Source organism: Tetranychus urticae, chromosome 1 (assembly GCF_039701765.1).
Source record: "Tetranychus urticae isolate SD_2017Ah chromosome 1, NJAU_TeUrti_SD_1.0, whole genome shotgun sequence".
Lineage (NCBI taxonomy): Eukaryota > Metazoa > Arthropoda > Arachnida > Trombidiformes > Tetranychidae > Tetranychus > Tetranychus urticae.
This window is the reverse complement of record NC_142958.1, coordinates 24702067-24729448: the sequence shown is the minus strand read 5'-3', so window position 1 is coordinate 24729448 and position 27382 is coordinate 24702067. Positions and strand designations below refer to the sequence as shown.

The 27382-nt window shown below is 32.5% G+C and overlaps 4 protein-coding genes across 4 annotated transcripts; 1 reads left to right on the top strand and 3 right to left on the bottom strand.

The window, feature by feature from the left end:
* The first annotated feature begins 88 nt into the window (after window positions 1-88).
* LOC107368476 (uncharacterized) lies at window positions 89-9600 on the top strand. Its single transcript, XM_015936293.3, has 4 exons — window positions 89-2267; window positions 2550-2749; window positions 2887-7080; window positions 9040-9600. The coding sequence occupies exons 1-4, from the start codon at window positions 1109-1111 to the stop codon at window positions 9409-9411; spliced, it is 5925 nt and encodes a 1974-aa protein (XP_015791779.1). The 5' UTR covers window positions 89-1108; the 3' UTR covers window positions 9412-9600.
* A 238-nt stretch (window positions 9601-9838) lies between these two features.
* On the bottom strand, window positions 9839-11576 carry LOC107368452 (cytochrome P450 2A9-like). Its single transcript, XM_015936270.3, has one exon. The coding sequence runs from the start codon at window positions 11571-11573 to the stop codon at window positions 10047-10049; it is 1527 nt and encodes a 508-aa protein (XP_015791756.2). The 5' UTR covers window positions 11574-11576; the 3' UTR covers window positions 9839-10046.
* Window positions 11577-12750: 1174 nt separating this feature from the next.
* LOC107368642 (cytochrome P450 2A9-like) lies at window positions 12751-14509 on the bottom strand. The gene has a single exon (XM_025162187.2). It carries the CDS (start codon window positions 14434-14436, stop codon window positions 12937-12939), a length of 1500 nt encoding a protein of 499 aa, XP_025017955.1. The 5' UTR covers window positions 14437-14509; the 3' UTR covers window positions 12751-12936.
* A 3465-nt stretch (window positions 14510-17974) lies between these two features.
* On the bottom strand, window positions 17975-27334 carry LOC107368581 (uncharacterized). Its single transcript, XM_015936431.3, has 4 exons — window positions 25321-27334; window positions 24832-25031; window positions 20493-24701; window positions 17975-18542 (listed from the first exon to the last, which is right to left on the bottom strand). The coding sequence occupies exons 1-4, from the start codon at window positions 26477-26479 to the stop codon at window positions 18171-18173; spliced, it is 5940 nt and encodes a 1979-aa protein (XP_015791917.1). The 5' UTR covers window positions 26480-27334; the 3' UTR covers window positions 17975-18170.
* Window positions 27335-27382: the final 48 nt, after the last annotated feature.

Sequence of the window (27382 nt, the reverse complement as noted above, 5' to 3'; positions counted from 1 at the left end):
CATTTCCTAACGAATATAAATAATTTTCCCGTTTTTCTGTCTCAATTGTTTACATTTTTTAAAAATAATTTATCAGTAAAATTGATTATTTTTAAATAACAATTTTTAGTTTCCAATGGAATCGAGTTAAGTTTTATACATGATGTTCAACGAAATTCAATTCCAATGTAATTTAGTACTAGAAATGCTTTATGGATGGCGTTACTACATTGGCATAAAGCACGAAGAGCATAACTAAAGCTGTCGCTCTTTGATAGAGCATTTAAAAACTGTAAAGTAACCGAAAGCCATCAAAAGTAATTTTTTGATTGGGTAAAGTATTTATTTGAAGAAGCAAGAAAAAAAAGTATTTCCTTTGAAAACATGGCAAGTTGAATCAATTCGGTGATTGATCAGGTATTGTTTACTCAGCAGCAAACACAATGAATAGCCTTTTGACGGGACGAGTTTTAATATTGATATCGACCTTTCCAAAGTTCAACCAATAGGTATCCATATTGACTTATAAAGGGAAATGTTAAAATGAATGTAAGACAAGCGAAATTTGACTGCAATTAAATGAAATTGATTTCTTAACAAATCAAAGTCCCTCCTTATTAAGGGCTATTGAAAAATTGAGTCAATTATTGGCATTACTCATTTTATGAGTTAAGTTATGATAGGAGGAAGCAGTGTAAGAGGTAAACTTTGTTGAGAAAAGTTTCTCACGCTCTGCTTTTAGCTGCTTTTTTTCAAACAAGTTTCTAATTCAACATTTGCTCGCTTGGTGGCTTTTCTCGTTGGGGGAAGGGACCTTTGCAGTAACAGAAGGCAGTCGTTTTTCAACCGTCGCTCCGATCTTAACGTTTTTTTGCTTTGGCTTCTCCATCTCTTTGTGGCCATGTTTTTTAAAAAACGTCTAACAGTATTCATTTCTTTGTATTAATTTAATAATTATGTCATCAATTATAATTTAGTTTTAATTAATTTTTTTATCAACAACTTTAATTTGACTGTAGTTTGTCAACTTTTAATTATCAATTTATGAGTGGTTTGACCACTCGCCTTAAATAATTTATATTTCAGTGATTCTACTTTTATAATCTATTCTTCATTTTTGGCTGCAATAATGTATCATTCAAGTCACTCGACGTTTCATCATTTCTCCATTTCATTATCCACTCTACTTTTTTGTGGTTTATTTTTACCAACTTTGGTATTTTCACGACAATGTCCAAGAGGATTTAAAGGAAATCACTGTGAAATTAATATTGATGATTGTGAAGGTAATTTATGTCAAAATGGAGCTACATGTATCGATGGTATCGCCAGTTATACTTGCCAATGTACACCTCAATTTTCTGGAAAATTTTGCTCAAAAGACGTTGATGAATGTTCATTAAGATCATCTCAATGTAAAAATGGAGCTACTTGCGTGAACACACCTGGATCTTATGCTTGTATTTGTGTCAATGGTTGGACCGGTCCTGATTGTTCAATAAATATTGATGATTGTATTGGAAATCCATGTCAAAATGGTGGTATTTGTGAAGATCGAGTTGGTACATTTCATTGTAATTGTCCACCAGATAAAACTGGATTATTTTGCCAATATGATGATGCTTGTGCTAATAATCCATGTCATTCTGGAGCTATTTGTGATACATCACCAATCGATGGAACTTATGTTTGCTCTTGTCCACCTGGATTTAAAGGAACTGATTGTACGGTAGATATTAATGAATGTGAAGAATCTGGAAGTCCTTGTGAACATGGTGGAGTTTGTGTTAATACTCCAGGATCTTTTAAATGTGATTGTGCTGTTGGTTTCACGGGAGCTCGATGTGAAACAAACATCAATGAATGTGATTCTTCACCCTGTCAAAATGATGGAACTTGTCTTGATATGAGAGGTGGTTATAGATGTATTTGTATGCAAGGATTTACTGGAGAACAATGTGAAATTGATATTGATGAATGTTCTGATAATCCCTGTTTAAATGGAGGAATGTGTTCAGATTTAATTAATGCATTCAGATGTCTGTGTCCAGTTGGATTCTCTGGATCTAGATGTGAACTTAATGATAATGAATGTTTCTCGGATCCATGTTTAAATGGTGGTTCATGTATTGATGATGTTGCTGGATTTACTTGTCGATGTGCACCCGGATATACTGGCAGAACTTGTGACATTGATATCGATGATTGTGCATCATCGCCTTGTCATCATGGTAAATGTGTTGACCACATAAATGGATTTTCATGTTCATGTGATCCAGGATATCAAGGTAAATATACAAATATTTGATGAAAAAATAATCATTTCAAGATATTGGATTATGAAGAAAAAGCAAAAGAAATTCTATCTTTCAATTTAAACTTTACTATGCCAATTATTAATTTCTTGATTACTATGAGCATGTTTAGATTGTCTACCAACTTATCCTTTGTTAGCCAATTAATGAATAGATAATGATAGATCTTACGATAACATCATTATATTTGATTGATAAATTCATGGCTTTTATTTAATTAAGCTAATCTTATGATTTTAATGAATTGTGTTCTAGGTAAACTTTGCCAGAATCAAATAAATGAATGTTTATCAACTCCATGTCTTTATGGTGGAACTTGTCGTGATCTTGTTGATGGTTTTTCGTGTGAATGTCCCAAAGGAACGAGTGGAACTTTATGTGAGATAAATACTGACGAATGTTGGTCTAAACCTTGTCGTAATGGAGCAACTTGTCATGATAAAATATCTGGATTCGTAAGTGTTATAAACTCTTTTAAACTCATTTGATATGATGATATGATGTGGAAAAAGTTTAGAGAAACTTTTCAACTTTTATATTTTTATTCAATATAACGTAATGTAATAAAAACTTATATTTTTTGTATTTTTAGACTTGTGAATGTCCTCCAGGTTTCTCTGGTCAAACTTGTGAAATTGATATTGATGAGTGTGCATCTAATCCATGTGCTAATGGTGGAACTTGTCATGATTTAGAAAATTCATTTAGATGTTCATGTCCTCGTGGTTATTTCGGTCCAAGATGTCTTAATGATTACAATGAATGTGAATCTAATCCTTGTTATAATGGTGGTACTTGTGCTACAGGACCTAAACCAGGTTCATTTATTTGTCATTGTCCACCTGGATTCACTGGAATTAGATGTCAATCTGATATAAATGAATGTATATCAGCACCCTGTCAGCATGGTGGAAAGTGTAATAACCTTGTATCTCATTACACTTGTACTTGTGCACCCGGATACACTGGAGTTAATTGTGAAACTAATATCAACGAATGTTTGATGTCAAATAATTTTGGTGGACCTTTGTGTTTAAATGGTGGAACATGTCATGATTTAGTGAATAATTTTACATGTTCATGTCCAATTCCATTCACTGGACGACGTTGTGAAACTGAAATAAACCCTTGTGTTGGAAACAAATGTCAAAATGGAGCAACTTGTACTATTTTGACAAATTTCCGTGATTATCAATGTACTTGTCCAAGTGGATTTACTGGACATTTTTGTGAAATTGATATTGATGAATGTTCAAATGGACGGGTTAATCCATGTAAAAATGGCGGTAAGTGTATTAATACACATGGAAGTTATGAATGTGAAAGTCGACCATCAACATCATCACCTAAAAACGATGATAATGATGATGATAAAGACAAAGGTTTTGATTTCAAAGATGATGAAATTGAATGTTCAAGACATTCATGTCATCCCCAATGTCCAAATAAAGAGGAATGTTTCCTTGGAAATGGTAATCCATGGTCAAAATGTCATCGACCATCATACTGTTGGTCAAGATTCTCTAATGGAAAATGTGATGAAGAATGTAATAATCGTAATTGTTTATATGATGGTAAAGACTGTTCATCAACATCAACATCAAGTGACGGTTCTAAAGGCTCAAGACAATCAAGTTTACCTGCTTTCTTCCCCACTGCAAGTGACTCTGGTAGTAAAAAGTTTAATCCTAATAATCCCACTAAATTAAAATGCGATGAAAGAAATGATTATTATTGTCTTGAAAACTATGGTAATGGTAATTGTGATAAAGGATGTGATTCAAGTGAATGTGGATGGGATGGTCTAGATTGTTATAATGGACACAGAATCCTTGGACGTGGTGAATTATTCATAACTGTTGATTTACCTTATAATGATTTGATGGATGATAACGTTAAATTATCTAAATTTTTACGAGATTTATCTCGAATTTCTGGTTCAATTCTTCGTATTAAAAGAAATGAATTTGGAGAGAAAGAGATTCATCCAATTATGACAAACAGTGGTACATATTGGTCCAATTTATCTTTAATTATTGACAATAGTAAATGTTATCCTGATTGTTATGAAGATGCTTCATCATTAGCAAACTTTTTTGCTGCTTTGGAGAGTCGTAAAGTTGATATGGGTGAACAAGGAATGGTCTCTGCATTGTCCATTAAGAAAGTACAATCAACAATTGATCCTGCTGATTTGTTACCCATTGGTAATTCAACAAGTGAACAACCCACATTTTGGGGTGTTTTTGTTGGATGCATGGTAATCACTTGTGTTGCTGCAGCATTATTAATACATGTTGCTGTTAGAACAAAGAATAAAGTTTCTGGAACAATTACTTGGTTCCCTGACGGGTTTGCAACAATTGTCAATAACAATAACAACGATAATTCTGGTTACCAACGTTCAGTACCAACTTGTGCTGCTGCATCTGGAAATTTTGATAGATCTTCAAAAAATGGAAGAAATAATTCACGTTTTAATAATCAAACAAATTCACTTTCTCGAGGTGGGAGACGACACAATAATCAAGATAATATTTATGGTCATCATCATTATGATCATCGTAGCCATATGCATCTTAATGGGTTAGATGGTCATTTATATTATGATAATAAAGAAGGAAGATTAACCAATAATAGCGCTAAAAATAGTGTTGCATCGATGGAAACAAAAACTGAGACAATTTATGAAGAACCAATTGACCCTCGATTTTTGTCCCAAATTCAACATCATTATGAAACTTATACTGGAGATACACAATTAATACCTCAACCACCTCCAACAATTAAAACTGAAATGATAACATTTAATAATGAAGAACCAATGACACCACCAATGATGAATTCAGAATCTGGTGATTGTTTAATGAAAAGTGAAGATATTGTTGGACCTGATGGATTAACACCTTTGATGATATTTTCAGCTTTTGGTGATTCAGTTCCCTATTGTGAGACAATTATTGATTCTGATTCTGGTCAATCGCAACAAAACAATCACATTGATAGTTTCGATAAATTAATGTCAAATCAAGCAAATATTGATGCAACTGGTGAAAAAACTGGTGAAACATGTCTTCATTTAGCAGCTCGTTTTGCTCGTGCTGATGCTGCTAAAAGACTATTAGCCAGTGGTGCTAATTGTAATGCTAGAGATTCAACTGGACGAACACCTTTACATTCAGCTATTGCTGCTGATGCAAGAGGTGTATTTGAATTATTGTTGAGACACAGAGCAACTGATTTAAATGCTCAGACAAATGATGGGACAACACCATTAATCAGTGCAACTCGATTAGCTTTGAATGGTATGGTAAATGATTTAATTCAAGCTGAAGCTGATGTTAATGCATCTGATAAGAAGGGAAGAACGGCTCTTCATTGGTCTGCATCAACTAACAATGATGAAGTTGTAAGAATGTTACTTCGGAATAATGCTAATCGTGATGCTCAAGACAATGAGGAATGTACACCATTATTTTTAGCTGCTCGAGAAGGAGCTTATCAAGCTGTAAAAGTTTTATTGGAACATTCAGCCAATAAAGAAATAACTGATCATATGGACAGATATCCTCATGATATTGCCGCTGAAAAATGTCATCATGATATTGTTGAACTTCTTAATACATTTAAATCTGATCCAAATAATCAGTCACAGAGCCAAGGACAATCTCAGACTCAAACTCAATCTCAATCACAAGTTCAAACACAAGCTCAGACAAAGACACAAATAAACAAGACAACGTCACAATCCCAGCCAGCCCAATCTCAAACTCAAACTCAATCATCAACAACAACACAAATCTTAACACCTCAAAAAATAAGTCAAAATACTGGCTCATCAACATTACAAAGACAATCACATTCTAGTGCTAAGACAGGTAGTGGACTTAAAAGATCAAATACTAATCCTAATCTGGGTAATGGTACTTTAAAAGCAAGCCGAGCCAGAAAGTCAGCTAAAACTTCAGCTTCACCTTATAATTCAAATCAACAACTAAAAGTAAAATCAGTTAATGTACAACAACAAAATGAATCTACAAAAGTTATTACTTCAGGTCAAAAAGGATCTCAGAATAATAACTCAACTTTACAAGCACAGATTCAACAACAAAATCATCAACAACAACAGCATCAGCAACAGCAAATCCAACAACAGCAACATCAGAATTCAACAAATGTACAAAATCAACAGGTTAATGATAGTCAAGTTGTTCAAGAAACAAAGCAAATAATAAATCAACAACAACAGCCACAACCACAACCACAACAGCAACAACAATTTCAACAACAACAAGGAGATCAGCATCTTTTACAAACACTAGATCAACAACAATTATTACAAGTATCTCAAATAAAAAACAATCAACATCATATTCAACAACCGCCAACGTTACCACAAAGAAACAATTTAAATGTAAATAATTCACAGCATCAAATACAATTAACAACATCTCATATCACTAGTCAACCAACAATACAACAGCAACAACAACAACAACAAGTTAATCATTATGACTATTTGACTTTAACATCACCACAACACATAATGCCATTATCCCCACCTCATAGTTATTCAACAAATCCATCTCCACATTTACTTTCACCACAAACACCATCAATGTTATCGCCACCAATTCATCAAACACCAAAATCACCATCAACAACACAAATAACTCAACTTATTCAACATCAACACCAACATCATCAGAATCAATCTAATTCTCATATGTTGAAACAACAACAGCAACAACAACCAATTTATGCTGTACCTGCATCAAATAATGTGGTACGTTATACAATCTTGTGAATACTTTCGTCATCTTGAATTATTTCAATCAAACATTTTCTCAGTATTTCAGAGTTTTTATTAAATTGTTAATATAATTTTAAACTTTCACTAGAACATATTGACTTAGTTATATTGATAGCTATTATTATATTATGTGACTGTGATCAAGGCCAAAATGAAATCCACTTTCTTTGACTTCGCCATTTTTTCAAACAAAATATTCTTATACTTTTTAACTTGTCCTCTTTTCTTCCTTTCTTTTCTTTCTTCCTCTTTCTTCCTCTTCTCTTACTCTATGTATTCAATCTTTTCTCGCTTATCGTCCTCTCTTCTTTCATCATCAAATTATAACTTGCTGGCCCTTCAACTCACTTTAAATCTCACTTACTCTCTCTCCCTCTCATTACGTTTCTCTAACGAAGAGCATATGGCAATGGTAAACCCACCGATTGAACCTAACTTTTTCTTCTTCTTCTTCTCTGGTCTCTCCCCTTCTCTTTCTTTTTCTCTTTCTCTTTGTCCCCCTATTTTCACTTTGGCCTTCGGTCGGTTGTTGGGTCTACTTTATCTTTCTCTACTCTCCTCGCGATCAAGTTACAGTTGTTTGTCTCTTTATCACAAAGTAAGAAAGCTGGAAGAGAAGGCAATAAGAAAGTAACTTCAGGTTTTGACCTGACTTAAGTCTGGACAAACGTCTTCAGATGTAAGAAGAAGGAGAAGAAGAAGAAATGAGAAGAGGGAAAAATAACAAAGAAAGGGAAGGACGCGGGTAAAGTAATCATCATAAATACAGAGAGAATCGTTGCCTAGAGGTTAATGTTATTGAAAATGTAAATGCGAATGAAAAGGTTGTTGGAATTTCGACCTTTTTTTCTTTGGTTACAAAAAAAATACATTTTACAGAGACACATAAGAGCCAGACAATGTTCGTAAAAATGAAATCAAATAGGATCAGAAAAAGGGTCAACAAAATGAACAAAAGATTTTCATTTGATTGAAGTCTCGTTCAAAATCCTTTTCAAAATATTATTCACTCGTTTTGAGTTGATTTCTATTATTAATATATCTGTCTGATAGGCGTTTATTTATGTCTATAGTTGAGTATTTTAAGAAAGTTAATTATTGATTAATTGTCTAGATTTTTATTTCCAATTAACATTGAAAACTTAAAATTATTAAGAAACAGGATGAAAATAATGAAAAGATATAAGACTAGACTAGTCAAGATGAGGCTTAAATGGTATATAATGATCAATGCTATTCCAACGCCATTTTACAATGAGTATTCAATTACATAACAATCAATTAATGATCAGATTTATTAAGAAGATATGAAGAAAGAAGAAAAGGAAAGGAAAGAAAAAATGAATTGAAATATGAAGAGAATAAGAAGAAAAGAGAAGAAGAAAGATGAAGAAAAGACAATAATAAAGAGTGAGAACGACATGAGTGTCTCATAGATATAAGACTATTTTAAACAAACCTTATTTAACTTACGAAGACACAACTAAAAAAATGAGATAAATTTTAAGCGTTAAGCGTGGGAGAGAATTAAATTTGAAATGAAAGAGAAAAAGAAACATGTTAAATGAAGATAAAGATGAAGATGAAGATGAAGATGAGCTTGAGAAAAAAAGGCCACCAGAAAAAAGTCATCAGGCTAATGCTAAGCTAATAACTAAGCTACTATTTTTTTACTGACGATTATTTAACATTGAATATTTAAAATTTTCTCAGAACATGAAGTTAAGAAGAAGAGGATGATGAAGATGACGGCGATAATTTAGATGATGATAGAGTAATGCTTTCTTTATTTCCTGTGAGTTTCAGTTATCCGGTTCAAAAGAAATTCACTGAGAAAATTGATCTGAAATAATCTTACTCAAGATGGATTAAAAAGATATCAAATAATCTAAGCTAATCTAAATTTCATTTTATTTTTATTTCTCTTTATAGCAAAACATGTATTCAAATAATTCAATGTCTTATTACATGACACCAAGTCCAGACTCACCTGAAACATGGTCAACACAAGCATCATCACCTCAAGGAATAAGTGATTGGCATGAAACATCTATTTACACAACTTTACCAGCATCAAATGTTAATAATGTTAACCAACATCAACATACATTTCAATATATTCAACAACAACAGCAACATCATAACCATCAACAGCAACACCAACAGCAGCAGCAACAACATCAATTGGTTTTGACGACAGTAAATGACCAAGTAATGACAACAATTAATCCAATAAACACAACAACAATAACATCCGTTAATCCTGATCCGTCCGTCAACCAAACTGCTGCTGTTTTCATTTAATTTAACTTTTTGTATATTTATAAAAATTTCTGTAAATGTAAACAAAATTAGCTCATCAAATCTGTATATACAAGCTGATTATATCTGTACATATCTTATGATCTCCTGATCAGAAAATTTGTGATTTATCAACATATATCGACTTTAATTCGCTTGAGTTCGAATAAAATATTTTCATTTATAACGAAATCCCATCTTACTGCATTCAATTTATTAATAATACCGATGTTTTAAATGATATTGGGCCGTAGTTATGTTTATTTTATGATTCAATTAGATGATCAAAAATGAATGTCAAGATTGCGAGATTTGGACTTTTAAGCAATACAATACTTTTCTCAAGAGCATCGCGCTCGACCTTAGTAAACATATTTAATTCACGATATTAAATCTACTTTTGGTATCAAATTAATCAAAAAGAGCAATCTTTTATTTTATGACATTCTTTTTAATATCCTTGTTAAAAATCATAATTTTACATTTAAATTCATTCCCATCATTTCTTAGGGAACCTTAAATTGTGTCATTTCAACCATTTTTGAAGTCATACAATCAATGATCGACTTGGTACTTTAATTTTAATTTTATGCAACTAATTCTATTCAGTATCAACTTTGAAAGTAACGACTTGAAGCTTAATCAACACTTTTGAATATCAAGTTAGGTGGCTCTTTCTTTCTTACTACGAATGTTTGTAATTTTTCTAATGAAATATCTTTCCCTGGTTCAGCTGAGATCTCAAACTGTTGTAAAAATGACACAAGATACAAGAATAACTGAAGATAAGCAAAACTTTCTCCAGGACAAACTCTTTTTCCGCTACTGAATGCAACCAAATATGGTGGTTTAATGGCTTTAGATTTATCTTCATTGAGGAACCGTTCAGGTTTGAATTGCTCAGGATTATCCCATAAATTTGGATCGCGATGAACTGCCCAAAAGTTAAATACGACAAGACAGTCTTTAGGTATTGAATAGTCTCCAACTTTGGTATCTTCAGTTGCTCTTCTGAATATATTAAGTGGAACTAATGAAGAGTGTCGCAAAGATTCGTGAATAAAGGCCATTGTGAAAGGCATTTGTTTTCGATCTACATTTTCTGGTTGTCTATTTAATCCAATTGTCTGTTTAATTTCATCTCTTATCTTATTCTGGTATTCAGGATATTTAACCAGATACAACATCATCCATTTGAATGTACTTGCTATCGTGTCAGATCCAGCACCATAGAATAAAGATGCATTTCGTTGTAAAGTATCTAAATTGAAAGTTGAATCCTTTTCATCTTTTCTTTTGGACATTTCATGGAGGAATCCATCAATGTAATCTTTTATTACATTATCATCAATATCTTTTTTTCGGTGTTCATCAACCTCATCAATAACATGAGATTCAAATTTTTTGAGAAGAGAAGAAGTTTCACCCATATTAAAAAGGTTTAATTTGATTATTAATCTTGCGATGATTGGCATAAATTGTACAACGTTGAAAAAACTCATCGCGTTCGATTGGGCGAGTATCTTTGCCATAGTCAGTGAAAGAGGATCGTCATAAGCGTATGTGTGTCCAAATACTAACTTTGATATATTGTTTGATACACTCAAGGATAGTTTATCCGATACTGATATTGGTTTGCCTTTAAAAGATTTGATTACTTCAGTAAATGATTTGATTTCGTCTCTAATCGAATCTTCCATTTCACTCTTTCCTAAACCAACATCTCGAAGTGTGGTTAAAGCAACTCGTCTCTGTTCCTTCCAACGTGGACCAGACATTTCAATTAATGAGGCATGTTCAATGACACCAGGTATGGCAGACCCTTTGGGTCGACCAAGTAAGTGTTCATTCGCCAAAGCTTCTTTAATAAACTTCCATTGATTGATGACAACGACATCAAACTGACCACACTTGAAACTGAAAACTGGTCCATATTTTGCCGCCAACTCGGTCATCTGATCGTAAGAATTTTGTCTAAGGAAAGGTAAGTAGCCAACAATCAGTAGTCCCCATGGTCCAGGAGGCAGTTTTCGGATTCTTTGCACAAATTTGATAACATAATTGACCACGAATAGAGTCACTAATCCATAAAAAAAGTTGACTAAAAACATATTTACGTTAGAAACAGTGAAAAAAATTTTAGCTCGTGTGAGAAACAAACGCATCTGCAATGAAGTTTTTATATTTTTTCGAAGAATGCATCGATATCATTCGCATGATATTATGTCTTTACGCAATTATTTATCTCACGAGATTACAACAACACTTGAAAAACATGACAGAACTCAGTACAATTAAACCGAGTTATCATTTCGATAACAAATAAATAATAAAATTATACTCAGTCAATGATTATTGAACCGGATCTTGATAGGATTTCCAAAAGTTCTGAAACATTTTATTCCAAAACTCGTTTATCTTCAACTGTTATGTAATTGATTGCTCGTATAATTAGATTATGGGACAGATTAGTAGTTATAGTCTAAAAATATCGATCGCTATGATTTCTTAGGCTACATGATTCACAGAAATATACTTCAAGTCGACAATTAGATAAAATCAAGAATTGAATTCAAGGGTAAACTTTTATTGAAATAATAAAGATACTCAAAGGGCTCCTAAGAAATAAAGAGAATGAACATAAATTTTGCCGAAAAATTGCTTAACCGATGAATATTAATTTCAATATTCATTAAACATCCAATTCAAACGAAATGTTACTTTTTTTGAACGGAGTAAAAAAATGTGCGAAAAACTGCCTTTCGAGTTGAGAGTAGGGAGGGTTTGTAGGGGCATAAAACTGGACCCATTAGTGCTATTAAAAAATTTCTCTGATCGACAGTTTTCGAGAAAATCGAGTTCAAAGTTGAAACTTCAATTGCCTTTTGTACAGCTCTGTGGTCAGATTTTTTTATCAAAGTCATTTTTTTGTAAATATTGATGGTCAATCAGAAAATAAGTGAAATGCAATTTTTGTTTTTCTGTACAAAAGATGACTTCGATTGCCAGTTAAACCAGGCGCCTTCTGTGACCGTAAAGGCTAGAGATCTGAAACTCATTTTTCGTCGATAAAAATGTTTGATGAACATTGGTTGGTTGATCGAACACTTTTTTCTATTGATCGACAGTTCTCTTGGCCCTCGGCCTAAAAACTTTTAGCCTCAATATTTCGAGAATGGCACCACCTACAATCATCATTCTTTCACTAATCATTAGATTTTATTATGGACTGTAATATGATTGAATACCTGACTTTTAAACAATATTATTAAACGAATGGCTTTATTGAGCATATTTAATTCACGATATTAAATCTACTTTTGGTATTAATCAAAAAAGAGCAATAACTTTATTTTTTATATCCTTGTTAAAAACAATTATTATATTTTTGTATTTGAATTCATTCCCATCATTTCTTAGGGAACCTTTAATGCATAATTTCAATGATCCAAACTCCAGTCATGGTAGTGTATTATGTTGAGAGCCATTTCTGAAGTCATTTCATCAATGATCAATTGCGACAAACATTTAATCAACACTCTTGAATATCAAGTTGGGTAGCTCTTTCTTTCTTGTAACGAAATTTTGTACACTTTCTAAGTGAATATCTTTCCCTGGTTCAGCTGAGATCTCAAACTGTTGTAAAAATGACACAAGATACAAGAACAACTGAAGATAAGCAAAACTCTCTCCAGGACAAACTCTTCTTCCGCCACTGAATGGAATCAAATAAGGTGGTTTGATGGCTTTAGATTTATCTTCATTGAGGAACCTTTCAGGTTTGAATAACTCAGGATTATCCCATAAATTTGGATCGCGATGAACTGACCAAAAGTTGAATGTAACAAGACTGTCTTTAGGTATCGAAAAGTCTCCAACTTTGGTGTCTTCAGTTGCTCTTCTTAATATATTTAGTGGAACTAATGAAGAGTGTCGCAAGGTTTCGTAAATAAAGGCCATTGTAAAAGGCATTTGTTTTCGATCTACATTTTCTGGTTGTCTATTTAATCCAATTGTCTGTTTGATTTCTTCTCGTATCTTATTCTGGTATTCAGGATACTTGACTAGATAAAACATCATCCATTGAAGTGTAGTTGTTATTGTGTCCGATCCAGCGAAGTAAAACAAAGCTGCATTTCGTTGTAAAGTATTTACATGGAATGTTGAATCCTTTTCGTTTTGTCTTTTGGATATTTCATGGAGGAATCCATCGATGTAATCTTTTATTGAATTATCATCAGTATTTTTTGTTTTGTGTATATTAACCTCGTCAAGAATATGAGATTCGAATTTTCTGATATGAGAAATAATTTCTGTCATATTAAAAAGGTTTAATTTGATTACTAAATTTGCGATGATCGGCATAAATTGTTGCACATTAAAAAATTTCATTTTACCCGCTTCCGGCATCATCTTCGCCATAAGCAGTGAAGCAGGATCGTCATAAGCGCTCGTTTGTCCAAACACGAGCTTTGATATATTGTTTGATACACTCAAGAATAGTTTATCAGCTACCGTTATTGGTTTGCCTTCAGAAGATTTAATTACTTCAGTAAATGATTTAATTTGGTCTCTAATTGAATCTTCCATTTCACTCTTTCCTAAGCCAACATCTCGAAGTACAGTTAAAGCTACTCGTCTCTGTTGCTTCCAAGATTCACCGGACATTTCGATTAATGAGGCATGTTCAATGACACCCGGTATAGTAGTCTCTTTAGGTCGACCAAGCAAGTGTTCATTAGCCAAAGCTTCTTTAATGAACTTCCATTGGTTAATAACAACAACATCAAACTGACCACACTTGAAACTGAAAACTGGTCCATACTTTGCAGACAACTCGGTCATTTGATTGTAAGCATCTTGTCTAATGAAGGGTAAGTAACCAACCCAGGGTAGTCCCCATGGTCCAGGAGGCAAGGCACGGACTCTTTGCACAAACTTGACGACAAAATTGACCACGAATAGAGTCACTAATCCATAAAAAAAATTAACTAAAAACATATTTACATTGGAAACAGTGAAAAACATTTAGCTCATGTGAGGGAAAAACGTCAACATCTTACGCATGACATTATGTCTTTACTCAACTATTCATCTCACAAGATTCCAATATCACTTGAAAACCTGACAGAACGCAGTACAATTGAACCGAGTTATCATTTCGATAACAAATAAATGATAAGATTATGTAACAATTGTCTGCTCGTATAATTAGATTAGTGGATAAATTAGTAATTCATAGTCTAAAAATATAGTATCAATCGCCATGATTTCTTAGGCTACATGATTCACAGAAATATATTGGTTAAAATCAAGAATTGCATTCTAGGGTAAACTTGTATTTAAATAACAAAGATAGTTAAAGGGTTTCTAAGAGATAAAGGGAATGAGCATAAATTTTTATTCCGAAAAATTGATTCCTTACCCAATTCAGAACGACTAGAATTGTGAACTGGAATTATTGTGGTTAGGCGATTGTGGTAATTTATTTTGTAAAATTGGAGTTGATTCGATAATCCAATAAATAAGAAGAAGATGAAGAAGAGTTAATAAGTTAATCCGTAACAATTTACTACTTATTTTAAAACTTTAAATGTTTATTCTTTATGAATGACCATTTGAGCTGCAAAATTTAGCTAAAAAGCTTTACTTAACAAATTTTTCTTCATCATTCATCAAGATTTAGTTACATTTAATCTCGAAGAGCATTTAGGAACAAATTAACAGAAAAAATCTTTTACTCAAAAAACAATTTAGCAAATTGCAGACTTTCACTTTCCAAGCTTTGACTAAACGTACATTTCCAGAATTTATTCAAGTCCAAAAGCATCCAAAAGGAAACATTTTTTATTGAAATATTAATCAACAGCATTCTCAATAGCGATAGAAGTACAAAATTATGTTATTATTAATAAAATAGTCGAACAATGAGTTTCTATTGTCTGAAATGAATCATAAGGAATAGTTGCTTTCAGTCTCTTAATTTCAATTGGATTCTGAAAAGGATGTTTTCAACTAGAAATGACTTCTTGTTATATCAGGAAATTGCATTTCTACTAATACCAGATTAACGCATTGAATAAATAATGAAGTTCCTCTTTTAGGCAAAAAAATCCTTGATTTTCTTCTCTAATTATCAAGAATTTTCTATTTATTCACTGAGTTCAATTGACTGAGTAATCATCGATTCATTTCAATCCTTTATCGGTTGAATCCTTCACTAGTTGATTTGTGAATTGAAGTTGCATTTTAAATCTTTAATACAAGTCAAGTTTTTCATTAATATTGAATTTCCGAATATTGATGAACAATTTAATTTTGAAAGCGAAGTGTTCCGATTTCGGGACTTTAACCGGGTGAAGCCTTAAGGTGTGTGTTTCACCCAAACCTTAAATTGATTGACCAAGGCTTGGAACTGGTTCAAATGAAGCAAAAGTCTGACTCCATTAGATTAACTGAAAACTGAAGCAACTAAACAAATCTAATTAAGTTGAAGTGTACTAATGATAATAACATAGTAATTAATGAGTATTAAAGGATCCAGAAAGTAGCCTTGTAAGTGACCTGGTAATGGGCTGAATGGAAAATGTATTTATATAATAATATTTAACAGCTAAAATTAAAGATGAACAGTTGATTAGGCGAAACAGATAGAAACAGATTTTTTCATTGTAACGCTAGCAAAAAGTAAACATTATTATTGAGAAAGTAATTTAACTTTTACTCTGGGAATTGTTTACTTCAATGATAACAAGTGACCTGTGACCTGACCAAAGTCTGTATCAGTGAGAAAGTGAACACTAAAACGCGAACTCACCTTTATTACTTTCTCTAACCTTCTTTGGCTGACTTTTACCTTCAGCTTGTCAACAGCAGGTAAAAGTCAGAGTCTAAGAGGTAACAACATTCTTGCATCCTAATCAACTAACAATCTAATCAACTAAATTGATCATAATTCAGGGTTGATCCATGGTTAATCAACGGAAGCTACCAAATGATTTACGCCTGATTTGCATCTTTAAATTGATAGCCAACAGTCAACAGAGACACAAAATATTTGCTTTAATTTGCATATAAAATTGAGTCCATAATTTTACCACAAAAATGGCAAAAATTAACCAAATTCATGCGTAACAATGAAAGTCAATATACTTGAATAGATTGGCGAGAAACGTTAATTTTAAATTGATTGTCATTCCCACTTGAGAATCACTTGACAATGGCTTTAAAGTTATCAACTGAATGCAAGTTGAAACAGTTTGATTGATTAAAATAATTCAATGAAAGCAAACTGTTGATTTAGACTGCAATATCTCAATCTTAATCATCTAAATCTTGAAACTCTTGAGTTAATATTTAACTTCTCATGGTCAAGCAGCATGAGAACCAATGTTAACATGAAAATTGTTTTACCTTACTCAACCTAATAAGATAAATAGTGATGAAAGCGCAAAAGAAAAAGAGGAAAACTGGAAATTAATTTTATCGAAACAATTTGATAAACAATTTAACTTTTTAATATCCAATCTTTAAGGCTGAAAAAAGTTGACCGTTTGAAGGCTTATAATCAAGATTAAACTTTGTCATCAACCCTGAAGCATTGAATACAATAATCGCTATTAACTTTCCGTCATCCAACTTGATCCAACTTCATCCCAGCCTCATAATAATCATCATCATCACCATGAGAGCTAAACTCGTAAAAGCGAGACTAATGATTATACAGATTGTATCCTGTTGTTGTAATTTGTATTTTTCCCATAGGAAAGGAAATGTTGAGAGACAATGAAATCACAGAATCAACATTATCATCATAACTACTTGTATTACCTTAATTAGCAAACGGATTTACCGAGTGATCAATGAAACAATTAGTTGATTGAAAAATGAAAGTTTCCATATTTTTCCAAAATCCATTTATTGTTTCCTTGTTGCCATTATTCAGGATTGATGCAAATTCATAACTCTTCAAGATGATTTATCTTCACAGGCAACAGCTTTTTTTAATTGTTAATTGTTACTGTTCATGAAAAACAAATAAATATCAATGGTTGGTCTGATTCATGGGCAGTCTTGATGTTGGTTTTGAGTTAAGATGAAAGGTTTTTGGCCTTCTTAATGTTTTGTTGGATTGGCTTTGGGTTGTTTAATAATCATTGGTAAGGTCAATTGAAATGCTGTGTAAACCCCAAAATTTAACCTTTTATTGGTTCTATTGACCTCAACTATTTTACATTTACAAGTTATTTACTTGAACCACCTTTACTCTTTTACCTTTTCATGTGTGTTATTTATTTTCAACGGTCATTCCTTCTTACTGCCTTCACCTTTCATCATTTTACCTTTGGCTTACCTTTTGTTGTCCACTTTATTTTTTCAACCTTTACATTTAAGGTTATTGTTATTCATTGAGAGGTTATATTTGTTGGAATTTATTGTTGCTTCTTAAAAATAAACTGGCCATTTTATATCTTTACAAATACGATTTCAATTGAAAGGAAAAATTTATGTAAGTTTTAGCTTAAAGAATGAGCTTTTCAATGGAATCAAAATGTCTTCAGGTAAATTCATTATAAATATAAGCATTTTATTTGCCTCAAAATTTATGAAATGGGAAAACATTCGAGATGAAATTTTTCTTACATACAAAAGATCACGAAGGATCTTGAAATTTACAGATATAATCAGCTTATATATACAGATTTGATGAGCTAATTTTGTTTACATTTACAGAGTTTTTAATAAATATACAAAAGGTTAAATTAAATGAAAACAGCAGCAGTTTGGTTGACGGATGGATCCTGATTAACGGATGTTATTGTTGTTGTGTTTATTGGATTAATAGTTGTCATTACTTGGTCATTTACTGTCGTCAGAACCAATTGATGTTGTTGTTGCTGTTGCTGTTGTTGTTGTTGATGGTTATGATGTTGCTGTTGTTGTTGAATATATTGAAATGTATGTTGATGTTGGTTAACATTATTAACATTTGATGCTGGTAAAGTTGTGTAAATAGATGTTTCATGCCAATCACTTATTCCTTGAGGTGATGATGCTTGTGTTGACCATGTTTCAGGTGAGTCTGGACTTGGAGTCATGTAATAAGACATTGAATTATTTGAATACATGTTTTGCTATAAAGAGAAATAAAAATAAAATAAAATAAAATTTAGATTAGTTTAGATTATTTGATATCTTTTTAATCCATCTTGAGGAAGATTATTTCAGATCAATTTTCTCAGTGAATTTCTTTTGAACCGGATAACTGAAGCTCACAGGAAATAACGAAAGCATTACTCTATCATCATCTAAATCATCGCCATCGCCGTCATCCTCTTCTTCTTAACTTCATGTTCTGAGAAAATTTTAAATATTCAATGTTAAATAATCGTCAGTAAAAAATAGTAACTCAGTTATTAGCTTAGCATTAGCCTGATGACTTTTTTCTGGTGACCTTTTTTTCTCAAGCTCATCTTCATCTTCATCTTTATCTTCATTTTACATGTTTCTTTTTCTCTTTCATTTCAAATTTAATTCTCTCCCACGCTTAACGCTTAAAATTTATCTCATTTTTTTAGTTGTGTCTTCGTAAGTTAAATAAGGTTTGTTAAAATAGTCTTATATCTATGAGACACTCATGTCGTTCTCACTGTTTATTATTGTCTTTTCTTCTTCTCTTTTCTTCTTATTCTCTTCATATTTCAATTCTTTTTTCTTTTCTTTTCTTTTCTTATCTTTCTTTCTTCATATCTTCTTAATAAATCTGATCATTAATTGATTGTTATGTAATTGAATACTCATTGTAAATGGCGTTGGAATAGCATTGATCATTAAATATCATTTAAGCCTCGCCTGAATAGTCTAGTCTTATATCTTATTTTTTTCATCCTGTTTCTTAATAATTTTAAGTTTTCAATGTTAATTGGAAATAAAAATCTAGACAATTAATCAATAATTAACTTTCTTAAAATACTCAACTATAGACATAAATAAACGCCTATCAGACAGATATATTAATAATAGAAATCAACTCAAAACGAGTGAATAATATTTTGAAAAGGATTTTGAACGAGACTTCAATCAAAACGAAAATCTTTTGTTCATTTTGTTGACCCTTTTTCTGATTCTATTTGATTTCATTTTTACGAACATTGTCTGGCTCTTATGTGTCTCTGTAAAATGTATTTTTTTGTAACCAAAGAAAAAAAGGTCGAAATTCCAACAACCTTTTCATTCGCATTTACATTTTCAATAACATTAACCTCTAGGCAACGATTCTCTCTGTATTTATGATGATTACTTTACCCGCGTCCTTCCCTTTCTTTGTTATCTTTCCCTCTTCTCATTTCTTCTTTTTCTCCTTCTTCTTACATCTGAAGACGTTTGTCCAGACTTAAGTCAGGTCAAAACCTGAAGTTACTTTCTTATTGCCTTCTCTTCCAGCTTTCTTACTTTGTGATAAAGAGACAAACAACTGTAACTTGATCGCGAGGAGAGTAGAGAAAGATAAAGTAGACCCAACAACCGACCGAAGGCCAAAGTGAAAATAGGGGAACAAAGAGAAAGAGAAAAAGAGAGAGAAGGGGAGAGACCAGAGAAGAAGAAGAAGAAAAAAAAGTTAGGTTCAATCGGTGGGTTTACCATTGCCATATGCTCTTCGTTAGAGAAACGTAATGAGAGGGAGAGAGAGTAAGTGAGATTTAAAGTGAGTTGAAGGGCCAGCAAGTTATAATTTGATGATGAAAGAAGAGAGGACGATAAGCGAGAAAAGATTGAATACATAGAGTAAGAGAAGAGGAAGAAAGAGGAAGAAAGAAAAGAAAGGAAGAAAAGAGGACAAGTTAAAAAGTATAAGAATATTTTGTTTGAAAAAATGGCGAAGTCAAAGAAAGTGGATTTCATTTTGGCCTTGATCACAGTCACATAATATAATAATAGCTATCAATATAACTAAGTCAATATGTTCTAGTGAAAGTTTAAAAATTATATTAACAATTTAATAATAAACTCTGAGAAATACTGAGAAAATGTTTGATTGAAATAATTGAAGATGATGAAAGTATTCACAAGATTGTATAACGTACCACATTATTGGATGCAGGTACAGCATAAATTGGTTGCTGTTGCTGTTGTTGTTTTAACATATGAGAATTAGATTGATTCTGATTCTGATGATGTTGATGTTGTTGTTGAATAAGTTGAGTTATTTGTGTTGTAGATGGTGATTTTGGTGTTTGATGAATTGGTGGCGATAACATTGATGGTGTTTGTGGTGAAAGTAAATGTGGAGATGGATTTGTTGAATAACTATGAGGTGGGGATAATGGCATTATGTGTTGTGGTGATGTTAAAGTCAAATAGTCATAATGATTAACTTGTTGTTGTTGTTGTTGCTGTTGTATTGTTGGTTGACTAGTGATATGAGATGTTGTTAATTGTATTTGATGCTGTGAATTATTTACATTTAAATTGTTTCTTTGTGGTAACGTTGGCGGTTGTTGAATATGATGTTGATTGTTTTTTATTTGAGATACTTGTAATAATTGTTGTTGATCTAGTGTTTGTAAAAGATGCTGATCTCCTTGTTGTTGTTGAAATTGTTGTTGCTGTTGTGGTTGTGGTTGTGGCTGTTGTTGTTGATTTATTATTTGCTTTGTTTCTTGAACAACTTGACTATCATTAACCTGTTGATTTTGTACATTTGTTGAATTCTGATGTTGCTGTTGTTGTATTTGCTGTTGCTGATGCTGTTGTTGTTGATGATTTTGTTGTTGAATCTGTGCTTGTAAAGTTGAGTTATTATTCTGAGATCCTTTTTGACCTGAAGTAATAACTTTTGTAGATTCATTTTGTTGTTGTACATTAACTGATTTTACTTTTAGTTGTTGATTTGAATTATAAGGTGAAGCTGAAGTTTTAGCTGACTTTCTGGCTCGGCTTGCTTTTAAAGTACCATTACCCAGATTAGGATTAGTATTTGATCTTTTAAGTCCACTACCTGTCTTAGCACTAGAATGTGATTGTCTTTGTAATGTTGATGAGCCAGTATTTTGACTTATTTTTTGAGGTGTTAAAATTTGTGTTGTTGTTGATGATTGAGTTTGGGTTTGAGATTGGGCTGGCTGGGATTGTGACGATGTCTTGTTTATTTGTGTCTTTGTCTGAGCTTGTGTTTGAACTTGTGATTGAGATTGAGTTTGAGTCTGAGGTTGTCCTTGCCCTTGGCTTTGTGACTGATTATTTGGATCAGATTTAAATGTATTAAGAAGTTCAACAATGTCATGATGACACTTTTCAGCAGCAATATCATGAGGATATCTATCCATATGATCAGTTATTTCTTTATTAGCTGAATGTTCCAATAAAACTTTTACAGCTTGATAAGCTCCTTCTCGAGCTGCTAAAAATAATGGTGTACATTCCTCATTGTCTTGAGCATCACGATTAGCATTATTCCGAAGTAACATTCTTACAACTTCATCATTGTTAGTTGATGCAGACCAATGAAGAGCCGTTCTTCCCTTCTTATCAGATGCATTAACATCAGCTTCAGCTTGAATTAAATCATTTACCATACCATTCAAAGCTAATCGAGTTGCACTGATTAATGGTGTTGTGCCATCATTTGTTTGAGCATTCAAATCAGTTGCTCTGTGTCTCAACAATAATTCAAATACACCTCTTGCATCAGCAGCAATAGCTGAATGTAAAGGTGTTCGTCCAGTTGAATCTCTAGCATTACAATTAGCACCACTGGCTAACAGTCTTTTAGCAGCATCAGCACGAGCAAAACGAGCTGCTAAATGAAGACATGTTTCACCAGTTTTTTCACCAGTTGCATCAATATTTGCTTGATTTGACATTAATTTATCAAAACTATCAATGTGATTGTTTTGCTGTGATTGGCCATTTATACCCACATCAGAATCAATGATTGTCTCACAATAGGGAACTGAATCACCAAAAGCTGAAAATATCATTAAAGGTGTTAATCCATCAGGTCCAACAATATCTTCACTTTTCATTAAACAATCACCAGACTCTGAATTCATCATTGGTGGTGTCATTGGTTCTTCATTGTTAAATGTTATCATTTCAGTTTTAATTGTTGGAGGTGGTTGAGGTATTAATTGTGTATCTCCAGTATATGTTTCATAATGATGTTGAATTTGTGACCAAGAACGAGGATCAATTGGTTCTTCATAGATCGTCTCAGTTTTTGTTTCCATTGATGCAACACTATTTTTAGCGCTATTATTAGTTAATCTTCCTTCTTTATTATCATAATATAAATGACCATCTAATCCATTAAGATGCATATGACTACGATGATCATAATGATGACCATAAATATTATCTTGATTATTGTGTCGTCTTCCACCTCGAGAAAGTGAATTTGTTTGATTATTAAAACGTGAATTATTTCGTCCATTTTTTGAAGATCTATCAAAATTTCCAGATGCAGCAGCACAAGTTGGTACTGAACGTTGGTAACCAGAATTATCGTTATTATTGTTATTGACAATTGTTGCAAACCCGTCAGGGAACCAAGTAATTGCGGAAACTTTATTCTTTGTTCTAACAGCAACATGTATTAATAAAGCTGCAGCAACACAAGTGATTACCATGCATCCAACAAAAACACCCCAAAATGTGGGTTGTCCACTTGTTGAATTACCAATGGGTAACAAATCAGCAGGATCAATTGTTGATTGTACTTTCTTAATGGACAATGCAGAGACCATTCCTTGTTCACCCATATCAACTTTACGACTCTCCAAAGCAGCAAAAAAGTTTGCTAATGATGAAGCATCTTCATAACAATCAGGATAACATTTACTATTGTCAATAATTAATGATAAATTTGACCAATATGTACCACTGTTTGTCATAATTGGATGAATCTCTTTCTCTCCAAATTCATTTCTTTTAATACGAAGAATTGAACCAGAAATTCGAGATAAATCTCGTAAAAATTTAGATAATTTAACGTTATCATCCATCAAATCATTATAAGGTAAATCAACAGTTATGAATAATTCACCACGTCCAAGGATTCTGTGTCCATTATAACAATCTAGACCATCCCATCCACATTCACTTGAATCACATCCTTTATCACAATTACCATTACCATAGTTTTCAAGACAATAATAATCATTTCTTTCATCGCATTTTAATTTAGTGGGATTATTAGGATTAAACTTTTTACTACCAGAGTCACTTGCAGTGGGGAAGAAAGCAGGTAAACTTGATTGTCTTGAGCCTTTAGAACCGTCACTTGATGTTGATGTTGATGAACAGTCTTTACCATCATATAAACAATTACGATTATTACATTCTTCATCGCATTTTCCATTGGAGAATCTTGACCAACAGTACGATGGTCGATGACATTTTGACCATGGATTACCATTTCCAAGGAAACATTCCTCTTTATTTGGACATTGGGGATGACATGAATGTCTAGAACATTCAATTTCATCATCTTTAAAATCAAAACCTTTGTCTTTATCATCATCATTATCATCGTTTTTAGGTGATGATGTTGATGGTCGACTTTCACATTCATAACTTCCATGTGTATTAATACACTTACCGCCATTTTTACATGGATTAACCCGTCCATTTGAACATTCATCAATATCAATTTCACAAAAATGTCCAGTAAATCCACTTGGACAAGTACATTGATAATCACGGAAATTTGTCAAAATAGTACAAGTTGCTCCATTTTGACATTTGTTTCCAACACAAGGGTTTATTTCAGTTTCACAACGTCGTCCAGTGAATGGAATTGGACATGAACATGTAAAATTATTCACTAAATCATGACATGTTCCACCATTTAAACACAAAGGTCCACCAAAATTATTTGACATCAAACATTCGTTGATATTAGTTTCACAATTAACTCCAGTGTATCCGGGTGCACAAGTACAAGTGTAATGAGACACAAGGTTATTACACTTTCCACCATGCTGACAAGGTGCTGATATACATTCATTTATATCAGATTGACATCTAATTCCAGTGAATCCAGGTGGACAATGGCAAATAAATGAACCTGGTTTAGGTCCTGTAGCACAAGTACCACCATTATAACAAGGATTAGATTCACATTCATTATAATCATTAAGACATCTTGGACCGAAATAACCACGAGGACATGAACATCTAAATGAATTTTCTAAATCATGACAAGTTCCACCATTAGCACATGGATTAGATGCACACTCATCAATATCAATTTCACAAGTTTGACCAGAGAAACCTGGAGGACATTCACAAGTCTGAAAATACAAAAAATATAAGTTTTTATTACATTACGTTATATTGAATAAAAAGTATAAAAGTTGAAAAGTTTCTCTAAACTTTTTCCACATCATATCAAATGAGTTTAAAAGAGTTTATAACACTTACGAATCCAGATATTTTATCATGACAAGTTGCTCCATTACGACAAGGTTTAGACCAACATTCGTCAGTATTTATCTCACATAAAGTTCCACTCGTTCCTTTGGGACATTCACATGAAAAACCATCAACAAGATCACGACAAGTTCCACCATAAAGACATGGAGTTGATAAACATTCATTTATTTGATTCTGGCAAAGTTTACCTAAGAAAAAATTCATTAAAATCATAAGATTAGCTTAATTAAATAAAAGGCATAAATTTATCAATCAAATATAATGATGTTATCATTAAGATCTATCATTATCTATTCATTAATTGACTAACAAAGGAAAACTTGGTAGACAATCTAAACATGCTCATAGTAATCAAGAAATTAATAATTGGCATAGTAAAGTTTAAATTGAAAGATAGAATTTCTTTTTCTTCTTCTTTTTCTTTATAATCCAATATCTTTAAATGATTATTTTTTCATTAAATATTTGTATATTTACCTTGATATCCTGGATCACATGAACATGAGAATCCATTTATGTGGTCAACACATTTACCATGATGACAAGGCGATGATGCACAATCATCGATATCAATGTCACAAGTTCTGCCAGTATATCCGGGTGCACATCGACAAGTAAATCCAGCAACATCATCAATACATGAACCACCATTTAAACATGGATCCGAGAAACATTCATTATCATTAAGTTCACATCTAGATCCAGAGAATCCAACTGGACACAGACATCTGAATGCATTAATTAAATCTGAACACATTCCTCCATTTAAACAGGGATTATCAGAACATTCATCAATATCAATTTCACATTGTTCTCCAGTAAATCCTTGCATACAAATACATCTATAACCACCTCTCATATCAAGACAAGTTCCATCATTTTGACATGGTGAAGAATCACATTCATTGATATTTGTTTCACATCGAGCTCCCGTAAAACCAACAGCACAATCACATTTAAAAGATCCTGGAGTATTAACACAAACTCCACCATGTTCACAAGGACTTCCAGATTCTTCACATTCATTAATATCTACCGTACAATCAGTTCCTTTAAATCCAGGTGGACAAGAGCAAACATAAGTTCCATCGATTGGGGATGTATCACAAATAGCTCCAGAATGACATGGATTATTAGCACAAGCATCATCATATTGGCAAAATAATCCAGTTTTATCGGGCGGACAGTTACAATGAAATGTACCAACTCGATCTTCACAAATACCACCATTTTGACATGGATTTCCAATACAATCATCAATATTTATTGAACAATCAGGACCGGTCCAACCATTGACACAAATACAAGCATAAGATCCAGGTGTGTTAACGCAAGTAGCTCCATTTTTACATTGAGATGATCTTAATGAACATTCATCAACGTCTTTTGAGCAAAATTTTCCAGAAAATTGAGGTGTACATTGGCAAGTATAACTGGCAATACCATCGATACATGTAGCTCCATTTTGACATAAATTACCTTCACAATCATCAATATTAATTTCACAGTGATTTCCTTTAAATCCTCTCGGACATTGTCGTGAAAATACCAAAGTTGGTAAAAAGAAACCACAAAAAAGTAGAGTCGATAATGAAATGGAGAAATGATGAAATGTCGAGTGACTTGAATGATACATTATTGCAGCCAAAAATCAAGAACAGATTATAAAAGTAGAATCACTGAAATATAAATTATTTAAGGCGAGTGGTCAAACCACTCATAAATTGATAATTAAAAGTTGACAAACTACAATCAAAGTAAAGTTGTTGATGAAAAATTAATTAAAACTAAAGGATATAATCGATGACATAATTACAAAGAAATGAATACTGTTAGACGTTTTTTAAAAAACATGGCCACAAAGAGATGGAAAAGCCGTTAAAGTTTTGTTGCATAAAGACTAAACAGAATGGCCGTCCAAGTAACAACTGCTGTTTCAACTCAAAGAGGAGCCACCATACGACCAAATGTTACATTAGAAACTTGTTTGAAGAAAGAGAGAAAAGAAAGAGAATCTCTCAATAAAGGAAAGAGAAGAAAGAGGAACATTCTGTTTATTGAGTGGCACTGAAAGCTTTCCCACGATGGAAAACAGTCGAAAAGGAAAATCAAACTTGAGAGGGAGAAGGAGAGAGATAGAGAGACTTTTAACCGCTTACTCTCTCATCTTCCCCATCATCCCTCTCATCCTCTTTTATATTAATATCTCCTATTATAGCAATGATTAGGGAATGTTATCATCAGAGTTGATACTTTATCTGGGTTCATCTTAAAGTTGACAAATAAGTCAACATCAAGTCTATCAGTTCCATCCATATCTTAAACCCTTTGCTAATTAGTAATAAGTAAATCTGGGCTCAATATATCTGGGTTTAATCATTATCTTGAAGCTTCTTTCTTCTTGTATCAATGTTAAGCTCAAAAAAATGAAAATCACAATGTGTCGACTCTTTAAATGTATCGCTTGGTTGGTCCCTTCACATCTCGGGACATTTTAATAAACATGTGTTTCATGTGCGGTTTTATTTATTTAATTCAC